At 41.3% G+C, this 22,960-nt stretch overlaps 1 protein-coding gene across 7 annotated transcripts in view; it reads right to left on the bottom strand.

The window, feature by feature from the left end:
* Window positions 1-22,960, bottom strand: part of LOC108244147 (mitogen-activated protein kinase kinase kinase kinase 4) — a 31,708-nt gene that overhangs the window by 4,709 nt on the left and 4,039 nt on the right. For 3 of the 7 annotated variants that reach the window (XM_017430055.3, XM_017430056.3, XM_017430058.3), the window contains exons 3-22: window positions 16,059-16,115; window positions 12,432-12,557; window positions 12,114-12,224; window positions 10,604-10,694; window positions 10,082-10,212; window positions 9,932-9,986; window positions 9,770-9,848; window positions 8,856-9,031; window positions 8,659-8,731; window positions 8,349-8,559; window positions 8,069-8,230; window positions 7,574-7,660; window positions 5,991-6,440; window positions 5,106-5,258; window positions 3,078-3,344; window positions 2,323-2,414; window positions 2,037-2,173; window positions 1,738-1,832; window positions 547-725; window positions 339-447 (exon numbers count right to left, since the gene is read on the bottom strand). In XM_017430055.3, the coding sequence (XP_017285544.1) occupies window positions 339-447; window positions 547-725; window positions 1,738-1,832; window positions 2,037-2,173; window positions 2,323-2,414; window positions 3,078-3,344; window positions 5,106-5,258; window positions 5,991-6,440; window positions 7,574-7,660; window positions 8,069-8,230; window positions 8,349-8,559; window positions 8,659-8,731; window positions 8,856-9,031; window positions 9,770-9,848; window positions 9,932-9,986; window positions 10,082-10,212; window positions 10,604-10,694; window positions 12,114-12,224; window positions 12,432-12,557; window positions 16,059-16,115 (2,841 nt within the window). The remainder of the gene's footprint in view (window positions 1-338; window positions 448-546; window positions 726-1,737; window positions 1,833-2,036; window positions 2,174-2,322; window positions 2,415-3,077; window positions 3,345-5,105; window positions 5,259-5,990; window positions 6,441-7,573; window positions 7,661-8,068; window positions 8,231-8,348; window positions 8,560-8,658; window positions 8,732-8,855; window positions 9,032-9,769; window positions 9,849-9,931; window positions 9,987-10,081; window positions 10,213-10,603; window positions 10,695-12,113; window positions 12,225-12,431; window positions 12,558-16,058; window positions 16,116-22,960) is intronic. The other 4 variants (XM_017430057.3, XM_017430059.3, XM_025009042.2 and 1 more) reach the window with 3 other exon arrangements.

Genomic DNA, 22,960 nt, shown 5'->3' with positions numbered 1-22,960 from the left:
AAGAAATGAATGCTTATGATGTGTCTTTTTAAGTTTGATCTATTTTTCTTTGAACAATAAAGTATGTTTTTTTCTAAATTCTATATAATATGTAACTGGGAAAAGGTAATTGGTGTTTTTTATATGAATGATTTGACATATTTCATCTAAAATCAGGTTAATTTATGTTTAAAAAAAAAAAAAATATTGATTGACATCGGCCCTTGGCTCGGACCAAGTTTATAACTTTGGCCGCCTTGTGTTACGAGTTTGACGCCCCTGCTTTAAATGGATAGTTCGCAAAAAGATCTGATATATCTCTTGACATAAAGTACAACAAATGACTGTTCCTGTCTTACCTGTCTGATGACCAGAGTGCCATCCTTGGAGGGCGTCATGGCTTGTTCGCACTCCGAGTCTTCCATCAACATTGTCTTTGCAGAATCAGTCTCTCCGTTACTCAGCTTCCTGCAGGAGCCACGGGCAAACAGACTTATTCATGCAGCAGAAAAGTTTCTCACTAATTTAGTTTTAGTATTAACACAGCTTAGAGTGTGGTAGAGTTACCCGGCTCTGGAGTCTTCAGCTCCCGAGGTGGACTCCTCTCCCGCCTCCTGGTCCACCTCCTCCTCGTCCTCCTCGTCAGTGGTGCCCGAATCCTCGCTTGACGAGGAGTAGTCCGTCACCTTGTGAGGAGGCCGCACGTCGTCCACGGCGCGCAGCTCCTTGGCTAAAGCAGTCAGGTCCTACGGGCAAAAAGAGTCGAGTTTACTTTTGTTAACTTTGTTTGCATAAGCCCTGAAATGTCACGAATCCCATCAGCGTCCGATGCAACGTTTAAAACTAAAAGAGAAGTCAATCTGTTCATAACAAGCTTTCACAGCAGACTGAAACTGAGGGGGAGCCTCGGAGCAAATTCTCTGTTTATTTAAATGTGCGGCGGTCTAATCAGGTCATTCCTCTGTTCAATTTACTTCACTTTGACTCAAACAGATTGTTTATAGAGAAAGAACGCCCTGGGCTGAATTAAAAATGTCAGTTTAGTATCATGTCTGCTTTCACCGTTAATCTTGGCTCTAGGATGCGTTGAGCTCAAGCAGCACATTGTTTGGAGCATGTAATCAGCTCATTAGCAAATCACTTTCTGTCTCTCGAACGTGTTTTTACATCCCGGTCTCGTTATCACCCCGCCCTTTTCTTGTTTTCCCTCGTCTTGCCGTCTTGTAAGGTCAGCGGCGAGCAGCAGAGAGGCCTTCCCGTTTGCTCGACGTGCTCGACAGAACAAATAGGCCAGCAGTGAAGCCAGGTGAGATTAGGAGCCATTCTGACAAGTGCAGAAACGGGAGGAGTGCGTTTGCATTCAAATGTGGCCACATTCAAATCCAGGCTCAGGAAAGCTGCAACAGGGGTGTAACCCTTTTTGTGCAAGCAGTAAGAACAAGGGACTGTGCAGGCAAACACAAACAGAACAGATGGTAAAGGATTTAGGAAAATCTTCTATGAGAAAAAGAGCATTTTATCACCGTTATCATATAATGCAGTGAGTGGGGCAAAAGTGCAAGCATAGCAGAGGTGAGATAATGTAATCTCATTTAGGAGGCTTACCACATCACCCTGAGCAGTTGAAGTTTTCAGACACCAGGTGGTTGGATAATTAGGCGTAGCAGAAAACAGAGGATGGTGGGAAAACAACAAAAACGGGGCAGGACCTGTTCATCGTCACCCAAGTCTAAGCAGCTTTAGTAACGGAGCACTTACAGCTGGTCGGGTGGGCCTGGGGAGGTTCTTCTCGTCTTGTTTTTTGGGCACGTTTTCAGGCCGCTGGAAAGGCGATCCTTCAGATTTAGAGGAAGCTTTACAGAAACAAAAAAAAGGGAAACTGCGTTACTGAAGGAACCAACTCGGCCAGGTGGTCTAAAACTTGTCACTGGCTGTAATACGAGCAGCGCAAAGTTCTAAAAAGAGATGAGAGAAACAGAAGTCTTTGAGCAAAACTGATATTTAAAAAAAAAAAGGTCATTTTGGTGGAATTAGTGGAATGTAGCCGAGTACAGTACCAGGGGACTCACAACGAGGCCTGAAGCGGTCAGCAGGACTGGCCTGGGAGCTGGAGTTGGAGCCCGAGGAACTGCCGCTGCCAGGCCGAGACTGCAGCTTCTCCACTCTGTCCCACAGGGGGCGCTGCTCCACATTACTGCGACAGAGTGACGACAAGTTCAACAAAATAACAGAAACTAACGTACAAAAACTAAAACTTTTTTAACATTATATGTACTGATATCACCAAAATACCTGACGGAAACATGTCATTTATAAACGTGTGTAACAAGACCAGTTACTAACCCGCCGGCGTTTCTCTGGCTGCTGGGTTGTGATGGCAGGGGTGACTCTCGACGTAACAAAACGGGAGACCTGGACGTCGTCCTCACCGGTACCTGGTGGAGACAGATTCAAAAGGTCCTTAAAGTGGACTTGGATCATCTGAATAGAATGACACCCACAAAGAATAAAGTAGTTAATACACATCTACATCATAAAAAAAAACTAAATGTTACCATATTTGGAAATAGTTTCTTGTAATCTAAAAGCTGAACTTTTTAAGAATGAGGACAGGATAAAGACTTGCGAATAAACCTGTCAGTTTTCTAGTCAATGCAGGTTTTTTGTGAACTTCTGACCTGCAGATACTATATTTACCAGCATACAAGCCCCACCTGACCCTATCCTCTAGGTTACTGGACAGAAATATTCACAAAGGAACAAAGAAAACCAAGAAAAACACCACCTTTACTGTGATGGGATGAAGAGGACAGAGGCTCTTTATTTCTTCTGAATATCAAAATTTAAAAAAAGTCCCATTTAATCCTTTGCCAAGCTGGACTTACAGGTGATGACAGAACCTCTATCATCAACATCTAATTTTCAAAGATGCTTGTAAGATACCACAATTAAAGCACATTGTTGTGAACTAATATGAGGATAAACAGAGCGAGGCAGACACAGACGGAGGTGGTGGATTGAAGTGACTGACGTAAAAGGGAGTGGATGACAGAGGGGAGGGTCAGGGTGGGAATGAGTGGCCATCACCAGCTCCTTACCTTCGGGGGGACCTCCTCGCAACTGGCCTGGCGTTCGAGCCGGGTCTGAGACTGGGGGTGGTGAAGGGGAAGTTGGGGTTGGGGATCGGGGCGCGCGTGATGATGGTGGGGGTCCTGGGAACGCAGGTGGAGCTGCGCAAAGCTAGAGCCCACACCACTGGACTCGCTGAAGGACTGGGAGCGAGACACCACGGGTGGAGGAGGCGGAGGAGGAGAGGGGGCGGCGCTGTTGCTGCTCTTTAGAGCGGCCAGGTGGGACCACTGGACCTTTTAGGGAGCGAGGAAGAAACGAGAGGAAGAGGGGAGGGGAGAGGAGGGGGGTGAAACAAGCAGACAACACAGTGAGACATGAGGGAAGGCGCATGAGGCTTGGTGCATACATGTGCTTTGATAGATACACGTGCATCCAGCAGACAGACTGCCACAAAACACTGATGTGTGTAGCTGGAACTCATCCTCGGGGATTTCAGCTCAGAAGGTATCAACAACATGACCACGCCTTTATAAAAACAATAAAACCATTAAAGTAATGTGGATATTAAGAATAGGATTAGAGGTTGAAGACAGTTTTTGTGTGTTTGTTTTCGGCCCATAAAGGTAACAATTTAAAAAGGTACTTATTGCAAAGTCATAAAGACCAGACCAAAAAATAAATAAATAAAGAAACAAAATCTGCACACTTTTTTTTCTTTTTTTTTTTTTCTTGTTGATAGTTAATGTTGATATGGCTTGGGCATCTGGTTAGGATGCTTCCTGGACGCCTGCCTGGTGAAGTGTTTCGGGCACGTCCCACTGGGAGGAGACCCAGGGGAAGACCCAGGACACACGGGAGGGACTGTTTCTCGGCTGGCCTGGGAACGCCTTGGGGTTCCCCAGGAGGAGCTGGCCCAAGTGGCTGGTGAGAGGGAAGTCTGGGACTCTCTGCTGAGGCTGCTGCCCCCACGACTCATTCCCGGATAAGCGGAAGAAAATGGATGGACGGATGTGCCCATAAATTTAAAATTTATAAGTAAAATTTGTGACCGGATGCCAACTACCAAGTGCGTTCGTTTACCTAAGGAAACAGCCAAAGTGACTGAAAATAGATCAAACCTTTAACCTGCCGGCCATTTTTGTTTACCTTCACAGCCTAATGTAGGTCAATCATGTGACTCAAGCTTCTGCATTGTTTTCTGCATTGTTTTCAGCAGATTCAGCTGAGTGTTTTGTTTACATTGAGTGCATACCCGCATTTAAAAAATGCTACTGGAGTAAACCCTTTCAAACTGCACCGTTTGATTTCATTCAGGATACCTTTTTTATGTTAGATTTCATACTTTGCATGAGTACCTTTAGTATTATTATATCTTACAGTTTATTAGACTGACTGCCTGTGATTTAGCCCTTTGACCTGATGCAGACCAGTAAACATTCATATCTGAGCTACTGTTTAAAGTAAAGGCTTGTTTGGAAAGCAGCTTTAAGTGTTGAAATATTCAGTATCTGCTCCAGAAGCTAGTTTGTAAAAACATCTATTCCTCAAGAACATTCCCGGTGAAGAAGTTCAGTTTGAAATTTAGTTTCAAAACTTTAAGATGTTGTTTATTTAGAGATAAGCTGCACATCTGGCAAACTTGTGCCAGCCAGAGTACTCTCAAAGGCTTTGTAAGCAGTAAGAAGAGTAACAGAGAGGAAACTCAAACATATCCTCTGGTTAAAGATAGTTTTATGCATACAGTTACTGTAAAACTTACCTGTTATCAAAAGTCAATACTTTATTAGTCATGAGGTTTCTGGCTGAAATGCCTCTGAAAACGAGGTATTTCAAGGTAACAGCTGTGCTGACTCCGACAGCAGGGATTTGGGATTTAGATACAGGAGGTAAACTTTATTTCTACCAGCTATAAATAGACTCGGTGGCATTTATTCTGTCATGATTAATCGGCCAAACAAAAACTGACCCTGAGGGAACCGTGTAAGTACATAACAGATGGAGGAGGAGGAGGAGGAGGAGGAGGAGGACAGGGTGAAGGAGCAGAGAAGAGTTACCTGGGGTTCCATGGGTCGGTGCATGGCAGAGGCCTCGGACGAGGACCCCCCGTTAGAGTAGGGTTCGGAGGAACGGGGAGGCAGAGGGGGCTGCTTGGGAGGAGGGGCGGTTTGAGGGGAGCCCAAAATATTCTTGCGGTAGCGTTCGTCGGCCTGGGATAAGGGAATCGTAAAGGAGGCAAAAAAAATATCAAGCAGAAGGGAACCACAACTATGTTCAAAACCACGTTTTGTTTTTAGTTTATTTTAAAACGACAAATTAAGCTTTCTTCTGTATAAAAAGAGTTCCCATCTACTTGTGTATTCATATATTATGACACCTTCAGGTTTATTTTAACTGGTCAGAAAGATATTAACATGCTTGAAACCAATTGGAAGCAGCCATTAGGACAGACAGACGTAGACAAAACTCTTCCGAACAAACATGACATCTTTAACATTTGAAGGGAAAGACTATTGTTAATGAGACAAAAGAGGGTTTTGCTGAGGGCACACACTGCTTGGGTGATCTGTGTGTTAGTTTGGGCCTCAGTCATCCACATGCATTGGCCCTCTTGTTAAACACCAAAATATATTTGTTATGCATTTGTTTTCTTAAAGAACAGGATTACATCATTTACATGGATTTTAAAAAAAAGGCAACGACTGAGTCTCCGTTTTAACTGTAACACAACAATTTTCTACAAAATTTCTACGAGACTGGTTCTTGTTTTTTCACCTGGCTCTAAAAAGGAAACAACTCCGGTGATCTGGTGCAAGAAAAACTAGTTATTTCTGTCAAGCACTGGGTCTATTATTCTGAACACAGAGACGGTGTGAAGGCAAGCAAGAGGAAGCTGAGAAGAGCAGGCAGCAGGGCAGACAAGAGCCGAGGAGGAGGTTCACCTCTCTGATAGGCTGAGGGGGGTGACTGATGGCCTCTGTGGGCCTGTCAGGCTCCAAGCTTTCTGCCTGGGGAGCTTTAGAGTTAGTGGGAGTTTCGGTCATAGAGGGACTGGGTGTGGGGGAGTGTGAGATCTGGCTGGTCTCGTCAGTCTTCTCTTGGACTGCTGTCTGGGATTTCGTGCTCTCTGCAGGGACAGTCTGAGAGGCTTCGGAGGACTCCGAGACAGCAGAGTCAACAACCTGAGCTTGCGGGGATGAGGTGTGGGTTCTGTCAGGGGGCAGGGTGGAGGTCTTTGGAGGTTTGCTTTGGTCTGAGGAGACTCTTGTCTTGTCGCCAGGCTGCTGCTTGGACTCATGCTGCAGCGACAGCAGGTAGGCCTGCTCCTGCTGCAGTCGCTTATGGAGGCGCTCAGCTTTGCGCTGCTCTTCGAGCTCCCGCCACTTGAACTCCTGTCGCAGAGTGTACGGTTGATTCATGGTTGTGAGACGTTTAAAAACATAAAAAAACAAGCTGCCAACTAGCTGAATACAAAGTCTGAAAGGTAGTTTAAAGTTTCACGTAAAAACACATTCACACTTCTGCACCGATTACCCGAAAATGGTCTTTTGTTTCTTTTTTAATATAACCTTTTCTGTTTGATCATTAAGGCATTTTCATTTATTTTTTATTATCAGGGTGACCGACATCAACATTAACTTGATGGATCAAACAAAGAAAACATTACTTTTTTTTAACAAAAAAAGATGACCTAAAGATGCATATATGAACATTTTTGATAATGTCATTACCACAATACTTGAAAAACCAACAGAAATAAGTGCCCAATAAAAGAAATAAATCAAAAAATTGGTGAGCAGCTCACAGGTAGGATGCATCTTTTGCAACCTCATCACAAGTAAACAGGTTTAAATTCAGCCAGGACCGTACACAGGACACTTTGACGTCCCATCTCTCACTTTTGTTTGTTTATGTTTACGTTGTTGAGCTGCATGGTTGGACCCTGAGCTACTTTGACGAACAGATCATAAAGCATTTACAGCGTATTGAAGCCACCTGAGGAAAAATCTTTAGTGTGGTGTTCTCTTAGTTGTTGAAAAGTGCCGTTATTGCTTCCTTATGTTTGCTCAGTTGTTACCAAAAAGATAAAATTCAAAGATTTTTCTGAGGAAGTGTAAATAAGTGTTGAATCTTGCACAAGCATCTACATTTAGCCAACATATCCCATCAACTTTAAAGGCTAAAAAATGTACACAAGCCTGTTTGTGTTTGTTGAGTACCCATAATCCTTCACTCTGCAGATGAATTAGCACTAATTGATGGAGGTGGGTCAGATTTGAATTGGATTCTACAAAGTTTACAGAAACTAAACCATTTGAGAAGCATTTTTTTTTAATTTGCATGAAAAGATCGAAAGGAAAATAGGATTACAATCAATTTTGGTGCATGCTGATTTTAACCTGCTTTTTATGGACATTGTCAGAGTTTGTTTTGATTACACACTGTATGCAACTTGATGCTTCTGCAAGAGGGGGAGGAAATATTAACGAGGAGTTCCGACTGTGTGCACGTGTGTGACACTGACCAGCAGCATGGCCTGTTCACGGAGTAGCTGCTCCTGCAGCTTCTCGAGGTGTCGCTGCTCCTCCTCCAGCTGACGCCTGATGTACTCCTGTCAGTCAGGACGAGAAAAAAAATAAATAAAAAATCAAAACCAGAAATCAACGGTCTAATTTTATGTGCTTTCCCTTTTAGATTTGTCCTTCAAACTACTCAACTGACTTCCTAAAAGCAGTCTATTAAATTGTCTTGTTTTGTGTAAACATTTTTTATTATTTATTGGATGTTTTTGGTGTTCCGGACATGTCCAACTAGAAGGAGACCGCAGGGGAGACCCAGGACACACTGGAGAGACTATGTCTCTCGGCTAGCCTGGGAACTCCTTGGAATCCTCCTGGAAGAGTCACGGGGGCGACCCGACTCCAGAACAAGCAGCAGATAATGGATGGATTTATTTATTTTTCTAATTCGGAAGTTTTTATTTGATACAAATTTAAATAAAAACAACTCAAAACCCGACCTGCTCGCGATCGTTCCTTCTCTTCTCGTCCTCGGCTCGCCGGCGTTCCTCCTCCTCTTTACGTCTGCGCTCCATCTCCTCCAAGCGCCTCTTCTCCTCCTGCTCGCGGCGACGCTGCTCGCGCTCTTGTTGCCTCCTCATCTCCCGTTCACGTCTCTGTTGCTGTGGAGTTGAAAGAAGGGAATTGTCAATATTTCCAAAAGCAAATAGATTTTGATGAGTCTGATATCTAGTCTTTTTTTTTTTTAAATAAATTTAAAAAAAAAAACAAACATTCTACCTCTTCTAGCCGCCGCCTCTGCTCCTTCTGTTGCTCGATGCGTTTCTGCCTTTCGGCCAGCAGTTGGCGCTTGTACTCCTCTTGCTCTCTGAGCTGCTGCTCCTGGAGGAGCTGCTGGTGACGTAGTGCCTCTGACCGCTCCTTGTTCTCCTGCTGCAGACGGATGAAGTCGCGGCGCAGAGTTGACTCACCTGGCACGTTGACGATAGAGCTGATTGATGGGAGGAAACGAGACAAAAAGGTTAATATTTTATTCAAAAGTGCCCTCAGATGAGGAGGTACACATGCAATAAAGCTGCTGGACTGTAACCTCGGCTCTCCTTCCTGCTCTGGGGGGTCCTCTTCCTCATCTTCGCTGCCGCTGTACTCATACTCCGTCTCATCTATAGATAATAAAACAAAACATTCTTCACCACAGGCACAAACTTAAAATAATCCATTAGATCTCAACATTTCTAAATCGTTTTTCTGTAACAAAAAAAACAACAAACAGAACGACAAACGCACCCTTCTCTCCTCTCTTTTTCTTGGTCCGGTCGATGTGGTCTTTGAGCTGTATACGGACTTGCCTCTCGTTGGGCTGGTCCCGAATGAAGGGGTGCTTCAGCAGCTGGTCAGTCGGCGGGCGCTGGGTGTAGTTCTTCACCAGGCAGTTTTCTATGAAGCTAAAAAATTTCTTGGACCTGTGCAAATCAAATGAGAGAGGCGTGAAAACGAACGTGAATTATATAAAAAACATAAATAAGTAAATAGACTCAGACCTCAGCCACACACAACTACTGCATGTTTGCATACACCAAGTAAAACAAAGACATCTGTAAACAACACTGATTCCAAATTACATTCCTCTTTTTCATGCTTGAACACTTTGAAGCCTGTTTTTTCATCATAAAGTACACACATGGACAGGGAACACTGCTCCTTTCATTATATATTTAGTGTAAAAACATTTTCATCCACAATAAAATCATCTATTGCACCTGCTGCTGATCGAAGTCTGATTAAATCACACAAAACTGAAATGACAACTGCAAAATAATCCATAATTTGCACTTGTAACACTTGTAAGAAAAGTTAAATAAAGCTGAATACATCTAAACCCTCAACGCAAAAAAAAGGAAGAAAATTAAGAGGTTTGGCTTTTTTTCCTGCATTACGTCTGCCAAAAAAAGAAAAAAAAAAAACATTCTGCCAGAACAGGTGTAGCACAGATGTTCAGCTCGGCAGCAAAGCACAGGGTGAAGGCTCAGCTCTTCGATTTAAGCCTCTGTAGCTGCCTGGGCTCAGGTCTGAGATAAAAAGCTGAACGCACAAGAGTACGCATAAAATCTTTACATAAAAGACAGACTTACAGACTTACTCAATGTGCCAGGAGAAAAAAAAAAGGAGAATTGAAAACATTGTTTGTGAGTACTACTCACCATTTTTTGGATTTGAGCCTCGGAGGGGGGTTTCTTGGAATGAGGAAGAGCGCACGCATGGGGTGCATGTCACAAAGAGCTGCGGGAGGAATCACAAAATCAGTCTGGATCGGACACTGAACCGACACGCGCGCGCAAATAAAGTTAATATAAAAAACTCACGAGGTGCTCCTTCAGCCATTTCAATCGCTGTGATACCACAAGACCACAGATCGCTCTGTAACACAGAAACAACCTTAGTGAACAAACCCAAAAGCTCAAAGAAGCCCGAGGTTTTACAACAACATCGGCCTCCAAGTGCTCGGATCTTACTCTGTAGTCATATGTAGCATCTGGGTTCTCGTCACAAGCGATGACCTCTGGAGCCATCCAATATGGAGTGCCGATGAAGGTGTTTCTCCTTCCCACGGTCCGATCCAGCTGAGCACTCACGCCGAAGTCCACTGGACAGAGGTGGAGTGACAAATGCTTAGCATGTTTATGAGTCTCAAGTAGTAAATGAAGGGTTGAGAATGTGTTTTTGGGCTTTCTTATACATAATTTTGGAGATGTGAAAATAATAATAATAATTGCTGATTTATCTGTAGAAGCTGCAGGATTACGATTTCTGTCATGTTAATAAAAAAATTGGCACATTTAGTAGCTGAAGAAAAAAGTGTGGGATTTCTAAAAAGGTTCCTCTATGATAATCGTAAGATTTCTTTTTATTATTATAGTGGAGAATACCGTGAAAACGTTAAAGAACTTTTCTCACATTGTGACCGAGACTGTCAACGCTCACGTGACCCCCAACACCACGGGAAATTAACAATAAATCTGAGTGACGTCGCTCACCGAGTTTAACTTCAGCGTTCTCGGTCAGCAGGACATTCTGGCCTTTGATGTCGCGGTGAATCACGTGGTGGGCATGTAAATGTGACAGACCCTGAGGAAGGCGGAGGCATAAAATTGTTAGGATAATAAAAACTTAGCCTGAAAGTAATCTAATAAAACAAATCAGCATAAGCGTAAGGAAACATAAACATTATGCAACAGTGTTAAACACTGGGAATAAAATAATACTATTTAATAATTACATAAAAGGTACAACAAGTAGGTCTGCAAATGTTTTTAGATCAGTGCAAACTGAAACACGTTCTGCTGCCAACTGGACAGATTGAATCCTCTAATTTACTGGGCTCTCCTTGTTCCTTCGGTACGATACTAAAATGTTCCCAGAGTTGCGTTATGGTGTCTGGCTGTCCAATTATTCGGTGGTCTGATGACTAACCACCAAAATCTAACTGGTCGAGAATTTGAAATGAAGACTTTGTGGTGTAATTCTCCAATTTTCAAGCCGCAGCAGACAGAGGAGTTCAAAGTGTTTAAATAAATGTCTTACATGACATTTCTGTTAGTTGAGTTTATTTTGCCTGTACAAATGAAATGTTTATACTTTCTAACAACTGCACTAAAAATTGTGTTGCTTTAGTAAACAAGACATGCTCTAATAAAAAAGTGGTTACATGTAAAGAAGTACTTTCCAATATGCTGCATTTTATGAACAAAAATGGGATGTTAAGTTTTTCTTGCTATAGTTTTCGCTTTGCTATTTTTGCTAATTAACATCAGACGTTTAAAAAAAAAAATGTCAGGGGGTAAAAGGTAATTAAAAAAGCTGACATGTTTTTATTCTAGACAGAGGAAGTAAAATCTAATTTTCTTATAACTTAACAAAATGACAGAAGCCAAAATAAAAAAAACAGTTCATATAAAATGAGGCCATTTAAGCAACAATTATTAATGTTAGAGAAGAGGAGTCGTGCAGTGTCTCACTGACATCCATAAAAGAAGTTCCAGAGAAAATACCTGAAAACACTCTAAAAAGCGGGCTTTAGCAATAGAATAATTTGTGTCTAGACCAAAATATAAAGAAAATTTTATCCTGTCAATGTATGAAAAATAGATGTCTTCTTTAAAGATAATAACTGCCATTAGGGTTGAACCGATTCCTTGGTTGGTGACTGGAATCAGATTATTTTCAGCTTGATTAACTTGGATTGGACTTGTCATCAGTCAACGCTTAAAAATTACATTTTTTATGGTCCCCAAAAAAAAAGTGGATAATTCCAAAAGCAATACGATGCCTTTGGTGAGGATGTTTTATTGTATAAGCTAGCTGAACAATGTGAAATTGTTAATAATTATAAATATATAAATTCTGTAGTTAATTATAGGTCTTGCAGTGAGGTTAGGACCTGCAGAAATTGGAAATAGCTGATCAGAGATGCACAAAAATCACATCCGGCCAAAACAAACCAAACAATAAGCACGTCTCTTATTGCAATCAGCAACAGAATCTCACTCTGAGGATCTCTCTGGAGATGTAGGCAATCCAGTCTTCCTTCAACTGGTTCCCCTTAGTGTTCTTCACCAGATCTGTGATGGAACCAGCGCCGCAGAACTCCATCACCAGCTGCAAAACAGGCAAGAGTCATCGGAGGACAAGTCCCGTATGTCGGACCAGAGAAGGTAAATAAACCAAAACATCACAGACGTATGGAATAGGAAAGAAAAAGAACAGAGTTTAAGAGAATATATTACCTAAAGAATGCAACACACCAGCTGAATACCCCCACCCCCCACCACATCGTTAAATTCTCAACAGGATTTGAGGACTTACCCATAGTTGGTCATCGTGTCCTGGGGGGCTCTTTTTAATGAAAGCACCGTAATACGTGGCGATGTTTCTGTGGTGGGAATACTTCTTTAGCATATTAATCTCCAGTTTAATTTCCTCCTCTTCATCCTACAGGGACGCAAAAACAGAAAAACAAAAAAGATGTTTGTTAGTGCAGGAACATTTTTTTTTTTAATCACTGAGGAAATCTGTCGTTAATTATCTACTAATAACTGGCGCAGTTTCATTTCATTTGCCGTCGCAGCTGGGGTTTACGGTGAATGTCGAGCTATGAGACGACACCCAGGTGAAATTTTGCTGCAGACTTGCTTTTTAGCATAATAAGTGCAGGGCTAAGTTGCTCAACCGTGCAGACATTTTGTCAACGGACAAATGATCCTTTTGTTTGGGGATTCACGACGCATGACTGAGTCACGTTCTAAATTTAACAAACTGGATTGATGGTAAATCTGCGAGACATATACAGTACATTAGCATCCATCTGATTGGATCTTAATTAGGTCTGCACAGAGCTGGAATGGTAGCCAAAGATCCCGACTTCAAATATTACCTGAAAAATAACAATAAAGTTAATGCCAATGGGTGATAAATCAGCATGAAATGAAACAAAGAACAGGAATGATGCAGTATACAAAGAAAGCAACGGGGACTTCGGTGCGTTTGAGTGATAAAGTTAATTCAGCGAGCAGATGCAACAATCATGCCGCGTTTATTCTCTACGGGAAATGACCTTTAGCGCAAAAAAACGTCCACTATCAGCTCTTCACAAAAAGGTCACAACTAGCTGCAGTGCAAACTCCCTGCTTGCACCCAACAGCGACTTGACAGTGATTAACAGAGACAAACTAATTGACCTCATGCAGAGATCAGCCTGTGAGTGCTTTGCTTTATGATTGCATGACCACTCTTATAGAAAAGTACAGAAGGATATAAAAACAAAAGGTGGGGGAAAGGTGGTTGTAGAGCCTTACAACTGGACAATGCAAAGTGTTGTCTTTGAATCTTTTCATTAAGCGGTAATCCAGTTGTAACAGGGCCGAACTAATGTGCAGCAAAATGTGTGCGGATACTACAGTTTACTGCGTGCGGGCATCACCAACAGCAAAATGGCAGTTGACTGTCTGCGCAGGCGGCCACACTGCTGCTGCACGACTCGCTTCGAGTTGACGTAAGCCTTTTTTTTTTTTTTGTGGAGCGCATACACATTCCCGACTCTCCCCCTCCCCATCTAACCCCACTCTCTGCTGCGCAGCTGTTGAGTTATCACACTCCCGACTGTGAGAGCCTCGCCGCCACAAGTCACATGGTGTGGGGAAGAAAGAAAGCCGTATGGCGTTGTGTGTGAGTGTCAGAGAGAAAGATAGAAGGCAGACAGGCCGAGGATAATGGAGAGAAACAATGTCAGGGTACAAAAACACTCACAGAAGATTGGACTTATCTTTTGGTACTAGGTCACATATTTTAATCATTAAGACTACAAATACATTTCAGGAAGACTAGTTAAATATAGTTTAATATTTTAATAAATAGGATTTTTTGATATGTGGGGACCCTTTTAGGAATTCAAATGTAAACTAATCTGCAAATATCTCTTGGGAAATACAGACAACATAACATTTATGGTGTTACACCAAATACTAAGGCTGAACAGTGTTTAAAAACAGGACATTGCAATATTATGGTTGAATATTGCAATTATGACATGTCAATAAATATATATTCATTATATTGTGCAGCTGTAGAGTACAAAAATATATATATTCCCACATAACAAAGCTAGTGTCTAATCAGTGGTAGTAAATTCTTGTCAGTAAACAAAGTGTCTTTCCAAAAAGCTATAAATTTCTGGGTTTTGGGATGTACGACAGCAACGATGAGGCGTGTAGGAGTGTTTGGATTTGAGGATGAGAATATGGGTCAGTGTGACCCTGGACACACCAGTGAGCCGGTGGATGAGCTCTACAGCCAGAAGAGATAAAGTGCATCATGGGAAAGCTTAACCACAATACTGATTAGATTAGAGTTGGGAGCTAAATTAACTTCTTAATCCACATAAAATGTAAATAATATTTTAGGTTTTTGACCAAATGAGATTCTAAATACAAAAGAAACTTGGTAACTGAATATTGTTGTTTTTCTTTCTGCTGCTCTCTTCTTCTGAGTGAACTCGCACAAAAGATTTGCCAATTGTTTTGCGGCGGATGCCCTTCCTGACGCGACCTGGGCTCAAACCCGCAGCCTCGGGATTATGAGCCTGGAGCACTGACCACCAATCTACCACGGCCCCCAAACTTGGTAAGAGCATGGCATCAAAAAAAAAAAAAAAAATCTTTTATGTACATACTGTTAGATGCCGGTAAAAAAAACAAACAAACACCACAATCGAATTTATAAAAAAAATTAAGTATGACGTCAGCTAGCAAGTGAGTTTCACCTGGTTATTAGTCATGTCAATACATGAGGATTTAATGCACGGGTAATAAAAAAGGGTGCCTGTCATTTTTATGACATCTGTCTAGAAATTTCAGCAGCTCATTGCTGTCTTAAAGGCACAGAACCAGTATCAGCTAGTTCTAAAGTTGATTCAATACCAACAGACTGAACAACTATAATCACGACTACTTTGGACATTTTTAAGAGTGATGCAGTATTTCCAACAAAACAGCCTAAAACCTCCTGTAACTTGCACCCTTTGACCTTTTTCAGATAAAAATCAGATTATACATTTGCACCTTTTAGTGTTCAAACGATCTTTATTTAACAGAAGCTCCGAAGACAATGAGTTGCAACATTCCATGAAGGCACTCCTACAGCTTTGTCACGCCGTACAGGTAACAGTTGGGCAATGCTTACTTTGTTTCACAGTATAACTAATCAGTCGAGCCAGTTTTCTGATTCATGGCTCGTGTGAGGAGTGGCAACAGACAAGTCAGGACACAGGGACTGACTTACTAACTTCTGTCAAGTTCCTGTGGATTACTGTGTCATGGTACGCTTGGAATATATGACACACAACGCATGGGTGAAAAGGGGGAAAAGGAAGTTCCAAATCCCAAGATAAAAAAGTCGCTGGTTGTGGTAAAGGAATAAAAATGGAGCATATAAAACTGACAAACTTCATCCAGAATACAGATTTGTTTTAGATTAAATGTACATGAAAGAACATATAAAACTAAATGTGCTTTTAATTTTTAGCTTTTAGTTTTATTTGGACCGCCCTTTATTCACCCCATTTTCCAACTGTTGATAAAGATCAGCCTAGACGTCCACAAATTTACACAACAAGAAGTGCCATAATTTGTTATTATCCAACCAGTTTTCATGCAGATTGATTTGTTTGTTTTCAATGCCGAACCTTTCTGATACAAGATAAATTAATAAAACTCAATAAAGCTGGGTTGTTCTAAAAACAAAACCCAATAATTAAAATTGTGTAATATTGAAATGCAACCAAAATGCAACAAAAGGATTAACTGTGCTTTTTACTGTCCAACTGTCCTGGGGGGGGGGTAAAGATTCCTAATGCCTTTACAGCGTCTGAAGAGCCAAGTTGCAAATGCTTCCATTAAAGACATGATTGCACAAAACAAAAATATTGTTCAGGCTTACCTCTGTGACGTCCATGACTTTGATGGCAGCCAGCTGTCCAGTCTTGACATGGCGTCCCTGTGGAAAACAAGAAGCAGGCATGATTGCGTTATGTTGCGAATTCATTGCACTCTTAGTAGAAAAGAATAAAGTAACTGAACATTTGCTCCCACTTGATAAGTGGTATTATGTTCAAAGTTTTCTGTATTTCATTGTTCATTTCTTTTTATTTTTTTATGTATTTTTTTTTATCTGTTTCTTCTGATGTAATTTATTTTTTCTTTCTGTTTAAAGCAATTTGAATTGTTTTGTGTACAACTGTATGACAATATACTGCAAATAAACTTGTCTTGTCCTCTGTGTCCAACATGACGTCTTTCAACATCTTGGCTGTTTGTTTTCAACTAATTACAAACCCTCTAAGCTGGAGATATATATATATATATATATATATATATATATATATATATATAATCAATAAATCAAGCCTTCATAATCAATAGTAAAAACAAATGTTTTTACTATTGATTTTTCTCTGCAGTTTGAGTGATTGCTGCTCCTCAACCAATGTGCAAGATTGTATTTAATGTATTTTGACCTCAGCTGGGTACAGATTTGAATTAGTTAAATGAAAGACTGTTTTATTAAAGAAACCCCAGAAACATTTAATGTTATTTTAAATTCAACATCTTTAAGGTTTGGAGTGCATTGTGAACCAAACAAAAAAAGGTTCACTAATCAAGAAAATATACTGATCAACAGTAAAAACATTTGGTCACCCTGACCCTAATAAATAGCAAATGAACACAGAAGTTATTTACATGCAATCAGCTGATATTTTATATGGCAACAGTTGCTGAGATCAAGTGTTATTTAATAATAATAATACCTCGAATCAGATTAATAAACAGTGCATACCACATCTGAGCAACATTCCCAGACTTCTGTGCTGTCCAAACACCCTACTGCCACTCCTTACATAAACAAAGGACCGAAATAGAGGCCTCTTTAGGAGATAAAGCAGAGCAGAGGACATTTTTGGGAGCTGACCCACATGGGCATTCCCCTTCTTCTCGTGGATAGCCCTGCAGCGTTGGAGCATCTGTACTACGCTGTGAACTGTTTCCATTTGCAGGAACGCCTCGACATTACCAACACTGCCATCTTAACCAGTGCATTCCACTGGTTAAGATGGCACTTTCCTGGGCTAACAGGTCAGTGCAACCAAGAAACTTATCATGTTGATGCTTCATGTGTACTGCAACTGTCCGTTAATATAAGTTAATATAAACCCAACATGCTGTAAAAAAAAATCATTATTAAAATGTCAATCGAATGCATATTTCTCTGATTTTGTTTGAATAGTTACGCAACTATTAACCCATTTTTCCAGATGGATAGATAGCCAGATGAATCCCTTTATCTGGTTCTTATACAAACTGCACAGCGAATGGGAAGAACATTGAGCAACAGTATATTATGAAATGTGAATCTCATACAGTTGTGTCAGATATTTTCCTGGAGTCAGGAACATGACTGTAAGGCTCGCAAATCACATCCTGGAAGGGTTCACACATGATGGCTGCCTGGTGACCAATGAGTCACCTCAGATATATGACCTCTAATATTTGTCTGAAAAATAAGGCTTCTAATTAGAGATATTTATACCTATTACTCGGCTGATAGTGGTCACTTAAAAAAAACAAACAAAAAAAACTGCAGTCTGCCATGCCTGCATACTTAATCAATTACCAAATAGGAAAATGAGGATGCAGGAGCAGCTGCTACAACCAGATTAAGGGTCACTAAATAGGTTTATTTAAGTTAAGCAATTCTTGTTAGATTGTGCTAAATGAAAAATACATATTGACCACAAACAATAAATAAATATTGGTGTTTCATATTGACCATCAGCTGCAGTGATTTCTAAAGATCGGCAACAGCCGCAGACTCATATCAGTTGACCTCTATGTCTAATCTTGTAGTCTGAATCTGTCCTAAATGGTTAGGAAAGCAATTAATCATGCTTGCTGGATGCTAATAAATCAAAGCCGATAAATATAATTATTTGCATTACCTTGACAGATAGGAGCAGAACTGCAACGGCCTAGCTGAAATGTTTGAGAGGGCTTGTTCTTAGAAAAATGTGCAGTGTGTTCTTGAGCTGGAAATATCTATTGTCACATAAACCCAACTATTTCCTTACATCTGGGACAGTTATCCAATCTGCAGAGATGCCAAACATCAGGGAGGTTGCACTTTATTAGCACAATAAATGACGAGAGGGGCTGGTTTATAGTCGAGATCAATTGTGAACTCTTATTCTCCTTCCTCATTTATTTATTGTCCTTGAAATAAATACCATGTTGGTTGCTTTAAAGTTGAAGCCATACAGCATAAGCTATGAACAATTATTATATTTTTGTAGGAAATTAATCTATAAATTTAGAGATTTCAAAGCTGGTAATCCAATCACCAATTAGTAAGGCCTTAAAGTTGGTGTATGTCTCAAATAAAAGAAAAAAGTATTTTTTATTCAAATGTAGTATTACCACGAAATATCAAATACTCATCTTTCAAATTAACTTTGACTGACCTAAATTATCCCCATCCAAAATAGTACATTAGTGTTTTTGGTTTTGTCATTTTATAAAATTGGCATTTTAAACAAAATCCCAAACAGTTTGAGATAATGGACCATCAGCAACAAAACAATGTTAAGCATTGCTTATATTAGTTATTCTCACACAAAAAAATAAACAATCTAAATGAAGGTGACTGAGGCATGTGAGCCGAGTTGAAAAAGTAAACCCTAAAAAAGTTTAGGTTTTCATAAAGTCTCTATAGTACAGAGTTTTTGAAATGACCTATAACTATAGAAATGCTACGACTATTATTTTGAAAACTAATAAATACTGATCACTTTTATTTGTGGGCATTATTCAATCAGTTTCAAAAACTTTAGTAAATTCAGACGTCACAGGAAGTAGGAAATGTCTTAATAGATTTAAAATAATTCTTTTCTGTGACCTGAGGAACACTAATTGTTTCAGAAATTGTCCTGTTATGCCTCTTTCACACGGACCCTAATTCAGAAGTCTGGCTCTACTCCGCTCTACTCGGCTCTGCTCGATAATGAATGCATTGCGTTTACACTGGCCAGTTTGGTCGGAACGCCTCCTCGTGTTGCAGGGGGCGCGGCCACGGTGCGGAGGGGTGTGCTACCGAAACTTAGCGCAAGTTGTGTAAACAACGAAAGCGCTATGGACAACGTTGGCCCTGTGTTGTTGCTGTTTTTTAAACTTATGGGGATTCTCCTGAGACTTCAGGAGGAGAGGCACAGTGGAAGAAATGCTCTGGATGCCGCGATTGTTGTGCGGAGTAGGACAGCTGTTATCCGCCAGAGATTTCAGGCTTTACAGCGCCTTCAGCTGGGGGACAGACGGCATAAACGTTGCAGGGTCAGCTAATGCTGTTGTTTATATTCCTACTGTTCACTCTTTATGCTTGCATCTGGTCACACCCACGGCCAATGAGTGAACAGGAGCTAAACTTGCGCCACCCACGAAGCAGGGCTGGCCCTACTCTAAAGTAGGGACAGAGTGCGAAAAAATGTTGATGTAAACGCTCGCAAAGCGAGCCAAGTAGAGTGGAGCCGGGACCATTAGGGTCCGTGTAAAAGGGGCATTATTGACTGCTAATACTCAACCCAGGAAGCAAACCTCAGGCCCCAGAGGAGACCCGCAGTTGGGCCCTTGGAGGCCTCCTGAAGCAGCCAGCTAGGTGTTGTTGTGGAGTGGGTTATCTGAGGCACCAAGTTATCACTCAGGGCCTCTCTGGCCTCCATCTCCACTCCCTCCATCACAGATTCTCTTAACCGCAGCCAGATGCGCTGCTGTCTTTTCTCCAGCTCAGCAATAAACCACCGAAAGACTTAAGAGTCCTAAGAGCCAGAGATATCAACTAAAAAAAGAAAAGAAAAGAAAAGCAAAATTACCCTAAAACAAAAAGTCTGCTTCTGTGAGAGCTCCATTGTTACTGTTAGGGAGAAATCTCACTCAGCACAAAAAAGGTGATAAGCAGGTCTGCTCTTAAACAAAGCTGGTGATACGAGTAGCTTGGAGAATATGAACTTAACCATTAGTTCACAAGAACAAAAAAGTTTAAATGTAAATTATAGCAAATGTTCAACACGACTTCCAGTATTAAGGTGCAAAACTAACTTTTTTTCGCATTGTTGGATCACAATGTGTGAGAAAGACAGACCTGCTGGATGCCACGAGATGTTTTTTTTTTTTTAAGTCACAGGTGACAGGGTTTGTGTGTTTGAGGTGAGGGAGGAGATGTGGTATTATGGGATGGATGACCCCGACCATCACCAAGGACCACAGGGAGATCTGAGGTGACATTAGAACTAGCAGAGTGATTAGGTGCAGACTTGCAGAGTATGTGCATCTTGAGAAGTTTACAAATCTGTTTCCATGCTTGCTTACACACACACACACGCAGACACATGCGCCTCTTTTTCCAGCTTCTCCAACATGCATCAGATAAATCTGGGGAAAAGAAGTGATTAATCCACAGTACGCAACAGCACGTGACACACAGACCCGAGCCTTGTCCCTGCCCCTCTCGACTCTAACCCTCTTTTTTTTTTCTGCTGCTGCATCCAGCACACTGACCCAATTCTCACACGCTGCCTGCCTGGAGAAGCGAGGATGGAAGTGTTGCAGGCAAAGATGATGAGGAAGCAGAGAGGAGAAGGATGACGGCGCAATGAGACGAGAATCAAGTCTGGATGGGGAGAGCGAGCACAGAAAAGCTGGGGGGAAAAAAATTCTGAAACAAGAGGCCAGTTGATGTGAGTGATCTATTGATCACAGTGCAGCAGTTTGAAGGATTAAAGATGCACAGGATGGGCATTCTTTAGCATGAATTAACAGTTCAGCAACAATCGCAAGGGTGGGAAAGCACAAATGAGCCAGCTGCACAAAAGCTGTAAACTGGGGATGTAAATAAAAGATATGTCTAATTATAATTTGCCAGATTTTCCAAGGTAGCAATGCAGCTTGTGAGATTCAAGCTGTGAAGATAAAAGTCCTGAATGAAAAGATTTGTATTTATCCTTTCCTGCTTTAGCAACACAACAACAGTAAATGTGGCATGGCAGGAGAGTGCCTTCCCATCTGATCTTGCTATCACTTGAGTAGTGAGGTAGCTCAATGCGAAGACAGTGGCGTGTACACACACAGGCAAACACAGAAAGTTTTGTTCAGAGTGTGTGACCAGTCAGGGGACACTGCACTGTGACACTGTCTTGTGACACCAATTAGAGTTAAGGGTCATTGTGGGGGAGACCAAGACAAAAGACACGCACTGTAACAGATGGAAATGATGCAGCCGAGCGGCCTTGGATTCACTCCTTGTGCTGGAGCTCCACATGTCAGAAATGTAAATGAGAACAGATTCAGTGTCTGCTCAGTGTGGATAACGAGAGGAGTTGGACACAATGCATGACCCCGGACCCGGCTGCTGCATAAGCAAGGCATCCTAACAACAATTCTTAGCATTTGTATAAACATTTAAATATCTTGCCAGGTATTTATAATTCCATCCACCTACACCTTCAATTTGACTAGCATGTATTGATAACTTGATGGATCAATACGGGACTATTGACTAGGATCTCCTAAATATCCTACATCTTTCAAGCGTTTCTGCAAACCGCTGAAGAAAGTCCTGCTCTGTCCTAGGCTGTGTGCAGAAACCCTTCATGCAGCTGCACAGGGGTCGATGAGGATTAACCTGAAGCCTGATGACCCCCGACAGACTGAGCTGACTGATGCACCCTCACTAATTACTTCATTCAGCTGAGACGTTAAATGGGTGCAAGGATTCCCATTAAAAAATGCTTTAATTTCTTTGTTTTTGAGCAAACGCCTAAAACACTTCGCTGCTTTAACCACTGCCCTGAGGTGAATACCAGTCATCCAGTCTGGCACGGCATCATATGGTGCTAGCAGGCAACAGATTAACACTCTGCACAAGGAGTTTCACTCCATCCTCAGCAGCAGGCTCCCACCCTCTCTGTAGCTGTCAGAGCATAGCTTGCCCCCCTGAGAACAGCCTTTCTCATTTCGAGGGGCAGGGGCGAGGCTGCCACTTAGGTTGGGAGAGGAAACAAAGACCGTAGAGCAGCGGCAGAAACCAAAAACGAGCTGGTACTGAGTAGACATTAAGTAAAGATAGTCAAAAGAATTGCTGCAAGTGCAAATGTGCAATTTGAGGGATCACGTCTTTTTATCACAAGTTATTCTTTTTTATTAAATCCTCATATCTAAAGAGACATGGTCTACTTAGACGGTCATCTCAGTGCCACTGATAAGCAGGGAGAGAAGCTCATCAAGAATCTCATTAAGTAATGCAAGAGCAGAATGCTACGTAATGTGGCTGCATATTTTAATATACTGTAACTGTCTGAGGTAAGCCATGTGTGCCAGACTGGCCTGCGCAACTGGTTAGTTCCTATTAATGTCAAAGATTGGCCACATTTTTCCCTACTAATGTGCTTCATCCACAAAGACTCATCAGAGATAAGCTTCGTTACATTTGCAACAAACATATTTTATAGCAACCAGCCGCTACGGCTAAAAAGTCTTGTGAAGAAATATGCAGGTAGTGCTGGGCGATATGGAAAAAAATCCTATATCACGATATGGATAATTTTATATAACGATAACAATATATATCACGATATACCCCAATTACGTACGTTGTCAGTTAGTCTCTGAAAAATATGAAAAAATAATCTAATTTCTTACCTTTTTCAAGCTTTATTTCAAAGTGACATTTAACTGAACTTTCATAAATGAGATCTGCTGCATTTTAGTGCAGCAATATATATGTACCTGTTACGACGTAAC

This window comes from Kryptolebias marmoratus, linkage group LG23 (genome assembly GCF_001649575.2).
Source record: "Kryptolebias marmoratus isolate JLee-2015 linkage group LG23, ASM164957v2, whole genome shotgun sequence".
Classification (NCBI taxonomy): Eukaryota; Metazoa; Chordata; class Actinopteri; order Cyprinodontiformes; family Rivulidae; genus Kryptolebias; species Kryptolebias marmoratus.
The sequence above is the reverse complement of the archived record's forward strand: the minus strand, read 5'-3'. Positions and strand labels throughout refer to the sequence as shown.